This window comes from Acanthochromis polyacanthus, chromosome 22, assembly GCF_021347895.1.
Source record: "Acanthochromis polyacanthus isolate Apoly-LR-REF ecotype Palm Island chromosome 22, KAUST_Apoly_ChrSc, whole genome shotgun sequence".
Taxonomy (NCBI): domain Eukaryota; kingdom Metazoa; phylum Chordata; class Actinopteri; family Pomacentridae; genus Acanthochromis; species Acanthochromis polyacanthus.
Window position 1 is genome coordinate 28,646,202 of NC_067134.1, and position 15,097 is coordinate 28,661,298.

General features: G+C 41.8%; 1 protein-coding gene across 1 annotated transcript; it reads left to right on the forward strand.

Annotated features, from left to right (window-relative positions):
- Window positions 1–12,746: 12,746 nt before the first annotated feature.
- On the forward strand, window positions 12,747–14,843 carry cryaa (crystallin, alpha A). The gene is made up of 3 exons (XM_022203990.2): window positions 12,747–13,096; window positions 13,337–13,459; window positions 14,180–14,843. The coding sequence occupies exons 1-3, from the start codon at window positions 12,899–12,901 to the stop codon at window positions 14,387–14,389; spliced, it is 531 nt and encodes a 176-aa protein (XP_022059682.1). The 5' UTR covers window positions 12,747–12,898; the 3' UTR covers window positions 14,390–14,843.
- The last annotated feature ends 254 nt before the right edge of the window (window positions 14,844–15,097 follow it).

Sequence of the window (15,097 nt, forward strand, 5' to 3'; positions counted from 1 at the left end):
TTTCTGAAGCATGGACAGCAGCTTCAGTCTCCAGCTGATGTTCATCCCTGATGAGGAAAAACTCTCAGATAGACGACAATCTGAGCTCTGATCACTGTGGACAGAAACATAGCAGTGACTTATAAAGACTCTGTGGGACGTGGACGACAGAACGAGCTGCAGTTTCTTTCTGAATAACCTAACAAACAGCAGGACGTGTTCGTCCACCACATGTGTCCCTCTGTAAACACGCCCAGGTAGGAACCAAAGAGCCCAGCGGGTCGTAAATGTGGCTCATAAAAGCTCCTCAGTGTTAACCATCTAAACACACATATGAAATACAGCAGCTGCTGCAGCAGATAATGGAATCATTTATGACAGATCAGCTGTGCAGAGGTGAAACACAATCTAATAAGCAGCATGAATGAATGTGGAAAAGCTTCAGGAAGCTCCGACTGCCTGTATGTTTGCAGTGTTCCTATTAGAGTTTATTTACAGCAAAATACGAGGTTTACTGTTGAATTTTAGATCTTTAGAATGAATAAACTGAACTGAATAAATAAGCCTCTTTTATATTTATGATGAGAACAGAGAATTGTGTTTACTATTTAAAAGTGCATTTAGCTCTAAAACACAGCAGACAATGCAGGATAAATTACATTTTTATGCACTGGAACATTTATTAAAAGGCAGCAATGACTGGAGAATTGTAGTCTACTAAATATGATTTAAAAAATTTAACATCATGTAAGAAATATATAATAAACGTCCTGTTAGCAATAATATTCTCATCTGTCTAAATCAAGTCTCAAGTACTTTGTGAATTCACACTATCGGTTGAACAGCAGCCTGCTGGCAAAGACTTGTCAGATTTTAACGATTTTTTTTAGAACTTGTCTGTATTTTACGTGTGAATGAAGAACTTCTGCTTCTCTGAGTCAGGAAGTGATTGATGAATGATAGAAATGAGTTTTAAAAGGTTCATTTAAAGCTTGTCTCCTCTCATATGAGCCACAGGAACACAAACATCAGCTGCAGAGTTTCAGGTAGAACAGGTTGACATTCCAGCTGCTGCAGTGTCTCAGTGAGTCCTACCTGTAGGACACCTGCTTCCTTAAGGTCAGCTGGAGGAACTCTGCCTCCATCTGGGACAGCTGACCCTCCTTCTCCTGAAACAGACCATAATATTAATGCTGACAGAGTGGATGGAGGGTCGGGGATATATTCCAGCCGTTATTCCCAGATGAAGCCCTCAGGTGGGGCGCTAACTCACCTGACATCCTCCGGGCTCCAGCGGGCTCTCGGCGCTCCGCTCCTCCGTGAACACGTCCTCCTCCTCGGCCACGTCCTCCAGCGCAGGCCGCTCCACCGCCGGAGGATCCTTCATCATCCCTGCGGTGTCTCTGTCTGCTCCTCTCCGCTGGAAACAGAATCAGTGGAGCCTGGAGAGCTTGTGCTTTATTTCCAGGCGGGTCGGGTCTGCTCCATGATCCGGGTTCTGGGTCCTCCTGTTTGGATCAGAGCAGCTGCTGGTCGCTCCTGGAGCTCTGGACGGGAATGAAAAGTTGTGGGCGGTAGGTGTTGCAGGAAATCAGCTGTGAGCTTCTCCTCCTCCTCCTCCTCCTCCTCCTCCAAACTCCTGCCTCCATCCCATTGGTCGTCCTGCCGCTCTGGTCCCGCCCTTCTCAGACTGACGGCCTCTCCGTCCAATCAGCTGCTGAGTCCCGGATTAGACGGGATTTATCTGACAGATCCTTTACTACCACAGACAATAAATTCATGTGCTGGATGGAAGCCTGCTGGTAATCCTGCTTCCTCCTCCATCTGCAGAGAAAAATGTTATTAATATAATCACAGCTTTACCTTAACAGCCTTTATTTATGTTTAATATCATCACAAGTTTACATTTAGTCTTTATTTATGGATTTTCTGTTATAATCTTGTCTTTACAGACGCCATCACTGGATGTTCTTCACTTTGTGTCCTAGTTTGCTCTTTACCTTCACCCCAACCAGTCAAGTGACACGCCCGCCCTACCTGGACCTGGTTCTGCTGGAGATTTGTACTTTTTTTGTCCTTCTCTGATAAGGGGAATGTTTTTTTCCCCCCAGTATTGTTGCCAGCTGCTAGTTAAAGTGAATCCAAAATGACTCCAGTTAAATATTGACAACAAAGTGTGAGGTCTTTATTTCTGAGTTTTCTTTTTGAATCTCAGAGTTTCCGTCTCACTAACTTCATGTCTTCTGGATCTGGACATTTCTGATGAGCAGCTACTGGCTTCACTGACCTCCAAAGTGTTTATTATTATTATTATTTAGCATATTTTACCCTCAACCCGACCAGGTGAGGCAGATTTCCACCCTACCTACACCTGGTTCAGACAAAGGATTTTTTTGTTTCTGTCTTTGGATTTGTTGGGTTTTTTTTCCTCATCTGGTCTGGGAACACCTCAGGAGGAACTAGAAAACCCAGTGAATGTCTGGAATGATCTGCTTTTCTGCTGCCACAACAACCTGAAACTGGATGAGCAGAAGGAAACAGAAAGATGGACGGACATTTATCACCACTCAGTATCCTAACAGCGGTTCCTACTGCTGGTCTGCCTAAAATAACAGCAGTTATATAAGGACACATGCAGACGAGAGTGGGCAGCATTCAAACCCCGTTTTACTGCAAAGGAGGCAGAGAGGAAGCTGGAGGATGGAGGATGGAGGATCTATGGATCTGATCGGCAGTGTGGGAGTTCAGAGGGATGGCTGAGATGAATAAACCAGGCAGGAGGACGAGTGGAGCTGAAGATGCTGCAGACACCATGGAGCTGCTGGTGATGGACGCCTGGTCCATGTCAGGAGGATCTGGTCCATGTCAGGAGGATCTGGTCCATGTCAGGAGGATCTGGTCCATGTCAGGAGGATCTGGTCCATCTACACCACTGTTCTAAAGTCTGGGTTCATCCAGATAAACTCCCACTTTTAACATAACTGCACAAGGGTTTTCTAATCATCAATGAGCCTTTCAGCAGCATTAGCTAACACAATGTAGCATTAGAACACAGGAGTGATGGTTGCTGGAAATGTTCCTCTGTACCCCTATGGAGATATTACATTAAACATTTACAGCTAGAATAATCATTTACCACATTAACTATGTCTACACTGGATTTATCATTCATTTAATGTCATCTTCATTGGATAAAAAACAATTTTCTTTCAACAATAAGAACATTACTCAGTGAGCCCAGACTTTTCAGCAGCAGTGTTTATACATTAGGTGGTATCTGTTAGATCAGAAAGTCTTTTCTGTCACAATTTGTGCAGTTTGATTTGTCTACACGTGCACTATTACCATTGTAGGTAGCAGAGTCTGGAAAAGTCTCTCTGAGTACAGAAAAAGGTCTGCTCAGACATTCGGAGACTTTGGTAGGTGACAAAATTTACTGAAACTCTCAGAAAGAATCAGACAAACTTAGCAGGTTTTACAGCCCAGTGGGGATCCTGATGGATGCAAAGGTCAACATGCAGAGAAAACATGCAGAGCAGCAGGATCCTGGATGTTTAGCAGCTCAAACATCTGCTGCTTCCTGGATAAACTGCTGCAGTCAATCAAACAGGGACAAGAAACACCGAGGAGGGAAACTAAAGAGACCGTGGGAATGAGAGGAGAAACTCTGACAGACTGTTACAGCAGATTCCTGAAAAATAACCTTTAAAAACTCTGATGCAACACATCAGTTCATGACAGAATCAACAACATGCAGTGCTGTTGTTCAGACTCCAGCCTGTTAAAATATCTGCACATGAGCGCCGTCTACAAGTCTGAACATGGACTCTAAAACCACACATTCAGTTGATCTGAGATGAACCGCTTTGGGCTCAGAGTTTCACTGACTTCTGCTGGAATCCACCGTTTTAGCACATCCATGTCTGATATCTGTGTCTTTTAAACCTCGTGTCGTCCTGCAGGTCAAACTGATCCGTTCTAAAGTTTGAAAATGTGGAAAAAAATAAATTTTCACAGTGAAACTTCTGATGTCCACATTTTCTACATTTTTGGGAAATTGTTGAATTTTTTTTGGTGCAAAAAAATGTTATGTTTCTTTAAGAACAGTCACATAAAAATCAACCAAAATCCATCGAATTTCACTGGATTTTGGTTGATTTTTATGTGAATGTTCTTAAAGAAAATATGAGAAGTTTTACTGATATATATGGAATCACTTTAGAGTTTTTAGGATTTTTTGGGAAGATTTTTACTCATTTTCTGAAAATATTTACAAGAATTTTCTTGCCAAATTTTGGGGATTTTTTTTTAAAAAAAATAAAACTTTTCAGGAAAATTTTGAAAGAATTACTGGAATTTTCTTCCTGAAGGTTTTGCAAATTTTCTGAAATTTGGGGATTTTTTTCAGGCAAGGAAACAATATTTTTTGTTGCCTGTAAATGAGGACAACAGGAGGCTTAAATGATCTATGATGGAGGCTCAGCTGTGGCTTTAGTTTCACTGTGGATCAGATTATCAGAGACTGAAGGGATGAAACTGACTAACTTTTCAACCAGTTCCTGTGAAGTGGTGGTGAAAGTTTTCTCCGTTTTCTGTCCAACAGCAGCGACATGCTCACGTCCTGGATGCCAAACAGTGATTCAGACGTGACTCTTTCAGCAGCACAGAGATCCAAAGAGGACCAGCTGCCTGGTGAAAGGAGAAAATCTGAGTTTTAGAAGGTTTTCCTCTGATGAACATCCATAGGAGAGAGCATGGAGAAAACGATTCAAAACAGAATGAATCCATGTTCAGAAGCTGCTCTCTGTTCACATCCTGCTGCTCATGTACTTCTAGCTGGAAGATTATTTTCCATCATATCTGATCATTTATTCCATTTAGAAGAGCTGCTTACTTACATCTGGTGTTCCTCAGTGATCCCTGAAGTCGTCTTGCTGCTGTTCCTAACAAGGTTTTCCTCTTTTATGCTGTTTTTTTCTGTTATTAAATCCATTTTCTGAACTATCCCTCTCTGTGGGGGGTCTCAGTTTGAGGTTTTTACTCCTATGATGAACAAATCAAACAGATCTCTGTGTAGGTTCTCATTCATCAGGTCATGGTTATCCTAGTTTAAATCAATCCACTGGACTTAAGGTCCTTGAAGACGTTTCACCTCTCATCCAACAGGCTTCTTCAGTTCTGGTGGTGGTTGGTGTTACCTCAGCTTTTAAACCTCTGTGAGGTGTGTCCAGGGCTGTTATTCCAACGACCGATACCAAAACTCATCCAGTCCTGCTGTGACAGCGGAGAACACTGATGAAATAAAACCTGATAAAAGTGTGAGTCCTTGAAGCTCTGAGGCTCTGAATGAGGCGTCCAGCATGAACACAGTGAGTTATAAAGGAGAAAAAAACAACACAACTCTACATGAACACAATGAGTTATAAAGGAGAAAAAACAACACAACTCGACATGAACACAATGAGTTATAAAGGAGAAAAAACAACACAACTCTACATGAACACAGTGAGTTATAAAGGAGAAAAAACAACACAACTCGACATGAACACAATGAGTTATAAAGGAGAAAAAACAACACAACTCTACATGAACACAGTGAGTTATAAAGGAGAAAAAACAACACAACTCGACATGAACACAATGAGTTATAAAGGAGAAAAAACAACACAACTCTACATGAACACAGTGAGTTATAAAGGAGAAAAAAACAACACAACTCTACATGAACACAGTGAGTTATAAAGGAGAAAAAACAACACAACTCTACATGAACACAGTGAGTTATAAAGGAGAAAAAAACAACACAACTCTACATGAACACAGTGAGTTATAAAGGAGAAAAAAACAACACAACTCTACATGAACACAATGAGTTATAAAGGAGAAAAAACAACACAACTCTACATGAACACAGTGAGTTATAAAGGAGAAAAAACAACACAACTCTACATGAACACAGTGAGTTATAAAGGAGAAAAAAACAACACAACTCTACATGAACACAGTGAGTTATAAAGGAGAAAAAACAACACAACTCTACATGAACACAGTGAGTTATAAAGGAGAAAAAACAACACAACTCTACATGAACACAGTGAGTTATAAAGGAGAAAAAACAACACAACTCTACATGAACACAGTGAGTTATAAAGGAGAAAAAAACAACACAACTCTACATGAACACAGTGAGTTATAAAGGAGAAAAACAACACAACTCTACATGAACACAGTGAGTTATAAAGGAGAAAAAACAACACAACTCTACATGAACACAGTGAGTTATAAAGGAGAAAAAACAACACAACTCTACATGAACACAGTGAGTTATAAAGGAGAAAAAAACAACACAACTCTACATGAACACAATGAGTTATAAAGGAGAAAAAACAACACAACTCTACATGAACACAGTGAGTTATAAAGGAGAAAAAAACAACACAACTCTACATGAACACAGTGAGTTATAAAGGAGAAAAAAACAACACAACTCTACATGAACACAATGAGTTATAAACAGAAAAAACAACACAACTCTACATGAACACAATGAGTTATAAACAGAAAAAACAACACAACTCTACATGAACACAATGAGTTATAAAGGAGAAAAAACAACACAACTCTACATGAACACAGTGAGTTATAAAGGAGAAAAACAACACAACTCTACATGAACACAATGAGTTATAAACAGAAAAAACAACACAACTCTACATGAACACAGTGAGTTATAAACAGAAAAAACAACACAACTCTACATGAACACAGTGAGTTATAAAGGAGAAAAAAACAACACAACTCTACATGAACACAGTGAGTTATAAACAGAAAAAACAACACAACTCTACATGAACACAGTGAGTTATAAACAGAAAAAACAACACAACTCTACATGAACACAGTGAGTTATAAAGGAGAAAAAAACAACACAACTCTACATGAACACAGTGAGTTATAAAGGAGAAAAAACAACACAACTCTACATGAACACAGTGAGTTATAAAGGAGAAAAAACAACACAACTCTACATGAACACAGTGAGTTATAAACAGAAAAAACAACACAACTCTACATGAACACAGTGAGTTATAAACAGAAAAAACAACACAACTCTACATGAACACAGTGAGTTATAAACAGAAAAAACAACACAACTCTACATGAACACAGTGAGTTATAAACAGAAAAACAACACAACTCTACATGAACACAATGAGTTATAAACAGAAAAAACAACACAACTCTACATGAACACAGTGAGTTATAAACAGAAAAACAACACAACTCTACATGAACACAGTGAGTTATAAACAGAAAAACAACACAACTCTACATGAACACAGTGAGTTATAAACAGAAAAAACAACACAACTCTACATGAACACAGTGAGTTATAAACAGAAAAAACAACACAACTCTACATGAACACAGTGAGTTATAAACAGAAAAAACAACACAACTCTACATGAACACAATGAGTTATAAAGGAGAAAAAAACAACACAACTCTACATGAACACAGTGAGTTATGAAGGAGAAAAAACAACACAACTCTACATGAACACAGTGAGTTATAAACAGAAAAAACAACACAACTCTACATGAACACAGTGAGTTATAAAGGAGAAAAAAACAACACAACTCTACATGAACACAGTGAGTTATAAACAGAAAAAACAACACAACTCTACATGAACACAGTGAGTTATGAAGGAGAAAAAACAACACAACTCTACATGAACACAGTGAGTTATAAAGGAGAAAAAACAACACAACTCTACATGAACACAGTGAGTTATAAACAGAAAAAACAACACAACTCTACATGAACACAGTGAGTTATAAAGGAGAAAAAAACAACACAACTCTACATGAACACAATGAGTTATAAAGGAGAAAAAACAACACAACTCTACATGAACACAGTGAGTTATGAAGGAGAAAAAACAACACAACTCTACATGAACACAGTGAGTTATAAAGGAGAAAAAAACAACACAACTCTACATGAACACAGTGAGTTATAAAGGAGAAAAAACAACACAACTCTACATGAACACAGTGAGTTATAAACAGAAAAAACAACACAACTCTACATGAACACAGTGAGTTATAAAGGAGAAAAAACAACACAACTCTACATGAACACAGTGAGTTATAAAGGAGAAAAAACAACACAACTCTACATGAACACAGCTATGATGAATGTCCATGAGGTCATCATGAGATAATGAAGACTAGTATGGTAAAATAAGGAGCTGATTGGTCGGTTAAAACGACCTGAACATGAAACGTTCTCACTGCCATCATAAGTACTTTTAAGATTACTCGTTATTCCTGTGTGACAGAATCCACTTTATATTCTTTTTTCCCCTTCAGGACCAGCTTCTCAGGTTCTCAGGTGTTTGGTTGTCGGTCCAGCAGGGGGCAGCACAGCTCAGGTTCTCTCACTGTAGGTGGAGGGGATTTGTAGAAGAAAGAAAGGATTAGGTTCCAGTGATTCTGATCTTCAAAGGTTTGGTTTTCAGTTTTCAGTTTTTGTTGCAGCAGCTGAGGATACAGACGTTAAGTTCTCAGGTTGTTCATCATCTTGTTCTAGAAGTGTGTTTACTTTGGAATCATCCATCATCGATACACCTGGACAGGTAACAGTCTATCACAGGGCTACACATAGAGACAGTCACACTCACATTCACACCTACAGACAGTTTAGAATCACCAGTTAACCTCAGCATGTTTGTGGACTGTGGGAGGAAGCTGGAGAACCTGGAGAAAAGCCACACATGTACAGGAGAACACGGAGACTCCATGCAGAAAGATCCAGGATGGATAGGACACGAACCAGGGATCTTCTAGCTGTGAGGTGACAGAACTAACCACTGATCCACTGTGAAAAAACAAAGAAAAAACTGACAAAGATCAATTCTGTTGTCCTCACGAAATTCATATTCATTTACTTCCTATGTCATAATTCACACTAAAGTCAAACAGGATGAAACAAAGAAGTAACAACACTTTATGTCCTAAAGGTAAAAGATTACATGTGGACAGATGTGGACGTAAACATCTGCTGGACTGATGGAGGAACAGAACCATTCAGATCACAGAAAGGATCCATTCTGGATGCTTTAGTTGTTCATCGTGTCCATAAAAGCTGAGATTAAAATGATTCAAGATGTTCTACGTTGTCAGTTCATGGAACATCTACAGGTGGATTCTAAAGTCTGTAATTATTTATTTCACTCTCAGTCCAACTGGACATTTTAGTGATATTCTGGAGCTACATGTAGAGTCATCATCATCATTAAAACACCAAATGAGAGAAGATCTTTCAGCAGAATGCTGCTTTGTCTCACGTAAAGAAGCTCTGACTGGCATCCTGCAGCTGTCAGAGGCTTTCTGATCTCCTCTTAGTTCTACGACTGCTTCTTATTCTGGTATTTCTGGTTCTGGAGGTCTGATCTGTGGTTCCTGGTTCCACCAACCATCCAGAGTTGATGTTCTCCTGCTTTCTTGTCTGTTTGTCTCTTCATTCCTTCTCTCTCGTCTTCACTTCAACCAGTCTTGGCAGACGGCTGCCCTCCCTCATCCTGGTTCTGCTGGAGGTTTATTCCTGTAACAGCAGAAGTTCTTCATCTCCACCATCACCAGCTGCAGTCGTATAGGGTCTTTTAGATCAGTGAGGTACACTGTTAGACCAGATTAAATTCTAGGTTTTTAACTCTATAATTTAAATTTATCAGCAGACTTTGGAAGGTTGAGCTTATCTCTCAGCTGAAGAACTTTGGTTGACTCTTTGGCTCCAGCAGGTATCTGCGTATGGTTCAGGTGGTGTTGAGGAGCTTCTCTTCAGGGATGGTTAGGGAGTAGCTGCATGACTGTTTGATGTTTTTAACTAAACTTAAACATTTTTCCAGAGACTATCTGCTTCCATCTTCCTCTCCTCGTCTTGGTGAACTAAGCGGTGGGTTTGAGCGTGTCCACTCCACTGGGTTGCCAGGTTGTCGGCCAAAACAGCTTTTCAGAGCTGTGGAAACACAGAGCACACAGGCATTGTCTGTCCCATTGATAAAAACTCAGAATGCTGACTGTGCTGAACGGCAGCCAGTCCAACGGCTTCTACGTCCGGTCTGCAGCAGCTAGTAGCCCCGAACCCCGACAACCTGCCCCAACTGCCCCTGAAGCGTCCCGGCCCCGGCGGCCCGGCCCAGTTGGTCTTGGCCTGCGGGTGCATGGAGCGGCTAAGCCCTGTGCTGGCCGGCCAAAGCCCTGTAGGATTAGATTAATTCAGGCGGCGGGAAGCCACTGGTGGTGAAACAACAGGCTGGGAAGTGACCTCTAGATCTACACCAGAACCCACTGTGAGCTCTAAATGTGACTTACTGTACCAGCGGAGGGTACATTTCTGTCTAAAGCCTTCCTGAGATCCATAAAAAGGCATTTAGACAAGATGAAAGCCACACTCCTGGACCAGTAACCTGAAAATAATCCACCACTGTTGGATGTGGACACCATGACCTCCTGAAGCAGAGCCAGGTTGAACCAAAGGCCTCATGGTGTCATTTAGATGTCTAGGTGGAAGGACAATGCATTGACAGCAGCAGCAACAGCTGAGAAAACGGTTCTGGAGATGCAGAACATCACCTCACTGATGGGGAAGGAGCTGAGCTGGTCCAGGATGTGAAGATAGACCAACTACTGAAGGTGTAGCTGGGCTCACGTCTACATGCAGCTCCAGCTCTGGACCCAAACATCTAGATACCAGCTGGACCAGCAGGGCTGACCCTGGACAGGTCCTGAAGGCCCAAAGAGACAATAGGAAAGAGAAACCACCACCTAACATATCCTGAACACAAACCTATGGGTGTAGTTGTATGAAACAAAAAAAAAGCCAACTGTGGACTTTTATGATCTCCAAAGACCCATGAAGATGCTGTTATGATTATCAATTGATCAACAATCTTCTCCAGACTGGAAGTCATCTTCTCAGCCAGTAATTTGGTCTGTCTACAGATATTCAGTTTACAAGTCATCTCCCAACACATGCAGCTCCACATCATCAGACTCCCACCTCTGTTCTTCACCATCAGGACCATCCATCCACGGTGGTAGTCCTAAACAGGTCCTCACTGAACATGCTGGACTCCATCTCAGATAAACTAGTTCATCTTGGTCTCATCTGATCAAACAATCTGCTTTAAATATGCATCAGATTTCTTCCTGTGTTCTGTAGTAAAGTATAATTTTGCAGATTTGTGACACAAAGCAGGGAGGTTTTTTCTTCTTCTTCTTCATGTTCTGCAGCGTCCTTCAGGTCTGAATCACCTCCTGATCCGTTCATCAGAGGTAGACTAGAAGGTAGTTCAGTTCAGAAGGACAACCTCTGGAACTCTGACACAACTATGCCTTGTTTTATATCCATCTTTTTCAGTTTACATATCCAATATTTCAGTTCTGCTGGTAATTCTTTTACATGCAGATTGATTCCATTTACGGGTACAAACTGACTGACCGGTGTGTTAATTCTTCTTGTATTGAGGTTCTTCTTCAGTTCCTCTATTCAGTCATTGCATGAGGTTTTACTTACTGCTGTATACTAAAGTGGTAGTCAGGGAATATAAAGCAGTCTCTGTGTGATTTTACTAAAATGACCTTCAACTGTTAATTGGTGAGTTGATCTTTGTTTCCATTCAAAAGTCTAGGCTCATTTAGAAATGTCCTGGAAGCAGTTCTTATCAATGAGCATAGCATTAAATGAAAGATAAATCCAGTGTAGACATAATGTGGTAAATGATTATTCTAGCTGTAAATGTTTAATGGAATATCTCCATAGGGGTACAGAGGAACATTTCCAGCAACCATCACTCCTGTGTTCTAATGCTACATTGTGTTAGCTAATGGTGATGAAAGGCTCATTGATGATTAGAAAACCCTTGTTCAGTTATGTTAGCACATGGATAAAAGTGGGTTTTCATGGAAAACATAGAATTATCTGGATGAACCAGACTGTGAAACGTCAGTGTAGGTCAACTTTAACTCATTTAGAGCAACTTTTGCTAATATTGAGCAAATGTGACTCATTTTCAAGCAATTTTAACCTATTTTTAAGCAATTTTAAATAACACAGATCAACTCTGACTCATTTTTAAGCAACATGTACTAATATGGAACAAATTTGACTCATTTTTGGGCAACTTTAAATAATATATAATGCAGACAAACTTTAATTATGTTAGCACATGTACAAAAGTGGGAGTTTTCATGGAGAACATGAAGTTATCTGGATGACCCCAAACCTCTGAACGGTGGTGTAAATTCTATGCAGTTTCATCACTAAATAAGTTCATTTTTTCCCTCCGGACCAGATGTTCTGCTCTCTCTGTTGGTTGTTGTGGCTCCATTGACTCTGTTCAGCTTTGTCTCTAAATCTGCCTCCATCCATCCACTCAGTCAGAATACAGGCAGCTTTATGTCACGGACAGCGAGTCTCTGACGGAGTAGAAACGAGAGTTTCTGTTGGAGGCTCTCAGGTAGAATCCCTGTGTGTCTTTAGTTGGCTTCCTGACCTCTTTGTCTCCATCACGCCCTCCTCTCCACCCGCCGCCGTTTGTTTTGGCAGCTCTGAGTGTCTGCTGGTCCACCAGGGTCTGGACCTGCCCCCCCATCCTCAGCCTGATTCTGCTGACGGGGCCCAACCCTCCATGAGATAATGCCATTCCAGAGGGATCGTGGCTAAAGCCTCTCTTTCTGGCTCTCAGGCATATAAAGAGGAGGCAGCAGCAGAGCGGAGGACAAAGCGCTCTGGAAACGTTCTTCACTGCTTCTGGTCCTCGTTCTGGTTTCTGTTCTCGCCTCCTTCGCCTGCTGGACTCTGAGCCGAGCCGAACCAAGCCAGACTAGCCCCGCTGCCTCCAGTCAGTATGGATATTGCCATCCAGCACCCCTGGTTCAGACGTGCCCTGGGCTCCGTCTACCCTGCCCGGCTCTTCGACCAGTTCTTTGGAGAGGGCATGTTTGACTACGACCTGTTCCCCTACACCACCTCCACCATCAGCCCCTACTACAGACAGTCGCTGTTCCGCAACTTCTTGGATTCTTCCAACTCTGGCATCTCTGAGGTAACATCACTGTTTTCTGACAGCATTTTCACTGAGGATCAACTCAGAGATGGACTGAGTTCCTCTCTGATCTAACTCATGTTCTGATGGTATCTGGTCTCTGTTGGGTTTTATTTGGTTTCTCTGTCTGGTTTGGTGACTCTGAAACTTAACTGTGGTCCAGTTTAAAGTCCTGACATGGAGCTCATGACTCTACTGCTCTGATCCAGTAGAACCTCTCTGTATTTGTGTGTTCTTCAGGTGAGGTCTGACAGGGATAAGTTCACAGTCTACCTGGACGTCAAGCACTTCTCTCCTGATGAGCTCAGTGTGAAGGTCACTGACGACTACGTGGAGATCCAGGGCAAGCATGGAGAGAGACAGGTAGACCTCCTCTTCTGCTCCTGTTTAGCCATGAAGTTAGTGAGATGAACGTTTAGAAGAGACGCAATGAACAGATCAACACCTACAGACATGCTGCCATGGGACAGATTGATGTAAATAATACTGGATTAATAAACTCCACTTGATGGAGGGTTGGAGGAGCAGGAAGCTGAGTTCTGACATCCCATTAGCTCCAGTTCTATCAGGCCTCAGTGTTCATTATAAACCATTTATCTTCTACTGTGAGTGGAGAAATAGAATCCTAGCAGCTCTATTTAAGTAGTTAGATTTATGGAAATTGTATTATTTTAACTTTTATGCTGAAAATCTCACCGTCTGTCCTCACTGGGATCAGTAGGTTTTAGATTTCTCTCAGTTTCCAGAACAAAAACATCAGAATCTCCTCTGGCTCCATGTTTCTCTACAGAACTAGATGAGAAAAGGTTGACTAAGAAAGTTCTACCAGTTCATGATAACACATCATGAAGACTAGTCTTCTTCACAGGGCTGAGGAAAGTGTGGTTGGTAAACTTCTAGTAAATCTCCCTAAATAACACAGAATAACTCAGGATTCTGTAGCCAGTTCTGGTGCTAGTCTGTCTGAATGATCCTATTTGGTCAGAACTCCTGTGATGTAGCTCCTGGTTCTCCTTAGTCTGTTGTATTGAAGCTGAAGTTTTAGATGTTCTCCATCTCTCTGCTGACCCTGATGTCTTCCAGGACGACCACGGTTACATCTCTCGTGAGTTCCACCGCCGCTACCGCCTCCCCTCCAGCGTGGACCAGTCTGCGATCACCTGCACCCTGACGGCCGACGGCATGCTGACCCTGAACGGGCCCAAGGTCACCGGGGGCAGCGAGTCCGGACGCAGCGAGCGCAGCATCCCCGTCACCCGTGACGACAAGCCCAACGCCGCTGCGTCCTCCTAGAGGCTAAACGACAGCGGGGCGACCAGAACCGACCCCCAATGACCTGCATGGACCACCAGAGTTCTTCTTCTCCTTCTCCTTAGAGGATATCTGTGTCCTCCTCGCTTCACTTCCTGTAGCTTCTTCTTAGCTTCAGTATCCTAGTATCAGTGTCTAACAGAAGGGTGGCTGGAGGTTTAAGGACGAGGCGTTCACTGACCTGACTCTTGATTCTGCTGGTTGTTGTTGACTTGTTTCTGACGGGACAGAGAGTTGGGTTAAACTTGGAGGTAAACGTCTCCTGTCTTGTCCCAGATGATCCATCAGTGAAGTTCTCCTGGCTGCTTCCATTCTTCTTCTGTCTTCCATATATCCTGTTCTGTAGTCTAGGCCTTGTTCAATGGATACCTGCTCATGACTGAGAAGTCCATACTAAAGAAACAGATAATAAAGCTGTACAATTAACAAAACGCAACTCCTGTGTGCACTTATTTACTCTTCTCAGTGTTCAGTTCAATCAGACAGAAGAGTTTCAGACTTAGCATAGAGGTAACCGATGGAAACGGACTGTCAGAGGGACATTATGTCACATTAAACTGTAAATAAAATGTAGATAAAAGTCTGGTGAACATTTGGAGCACAATCTTTGCTCACATGAGACCAAGAAAAATGTGCTTATGTCAGATGGAGTCCAGATGTTTGGTGTGGACCTACCACAGTCGATGCATG

Bases quoted from the DNA above. Each gene is read 5' to 3' on its own strand.
- cryaa (XM_022203990.2), top strand. From the start codon at position 12,899: ATGGATATTGCCATCCAGCACCCCTGGTTCAGACGTGCCCTGGGCTCC. The intron at 13,097-13,336 runs GTAACATCACTG...TGTGTTCTTCAG, and splicing joins CCAACTCTGGCATCTCTGAG to GTGAGGTCTGACAGGGATAA. The intron at 13,460-14,179 runs GTAGACCTCCTC...GATGTCTTCCAG, and splicing joins GCAAGCATGGAGAGAGACAG to GACGACCACGGTTACATCTC.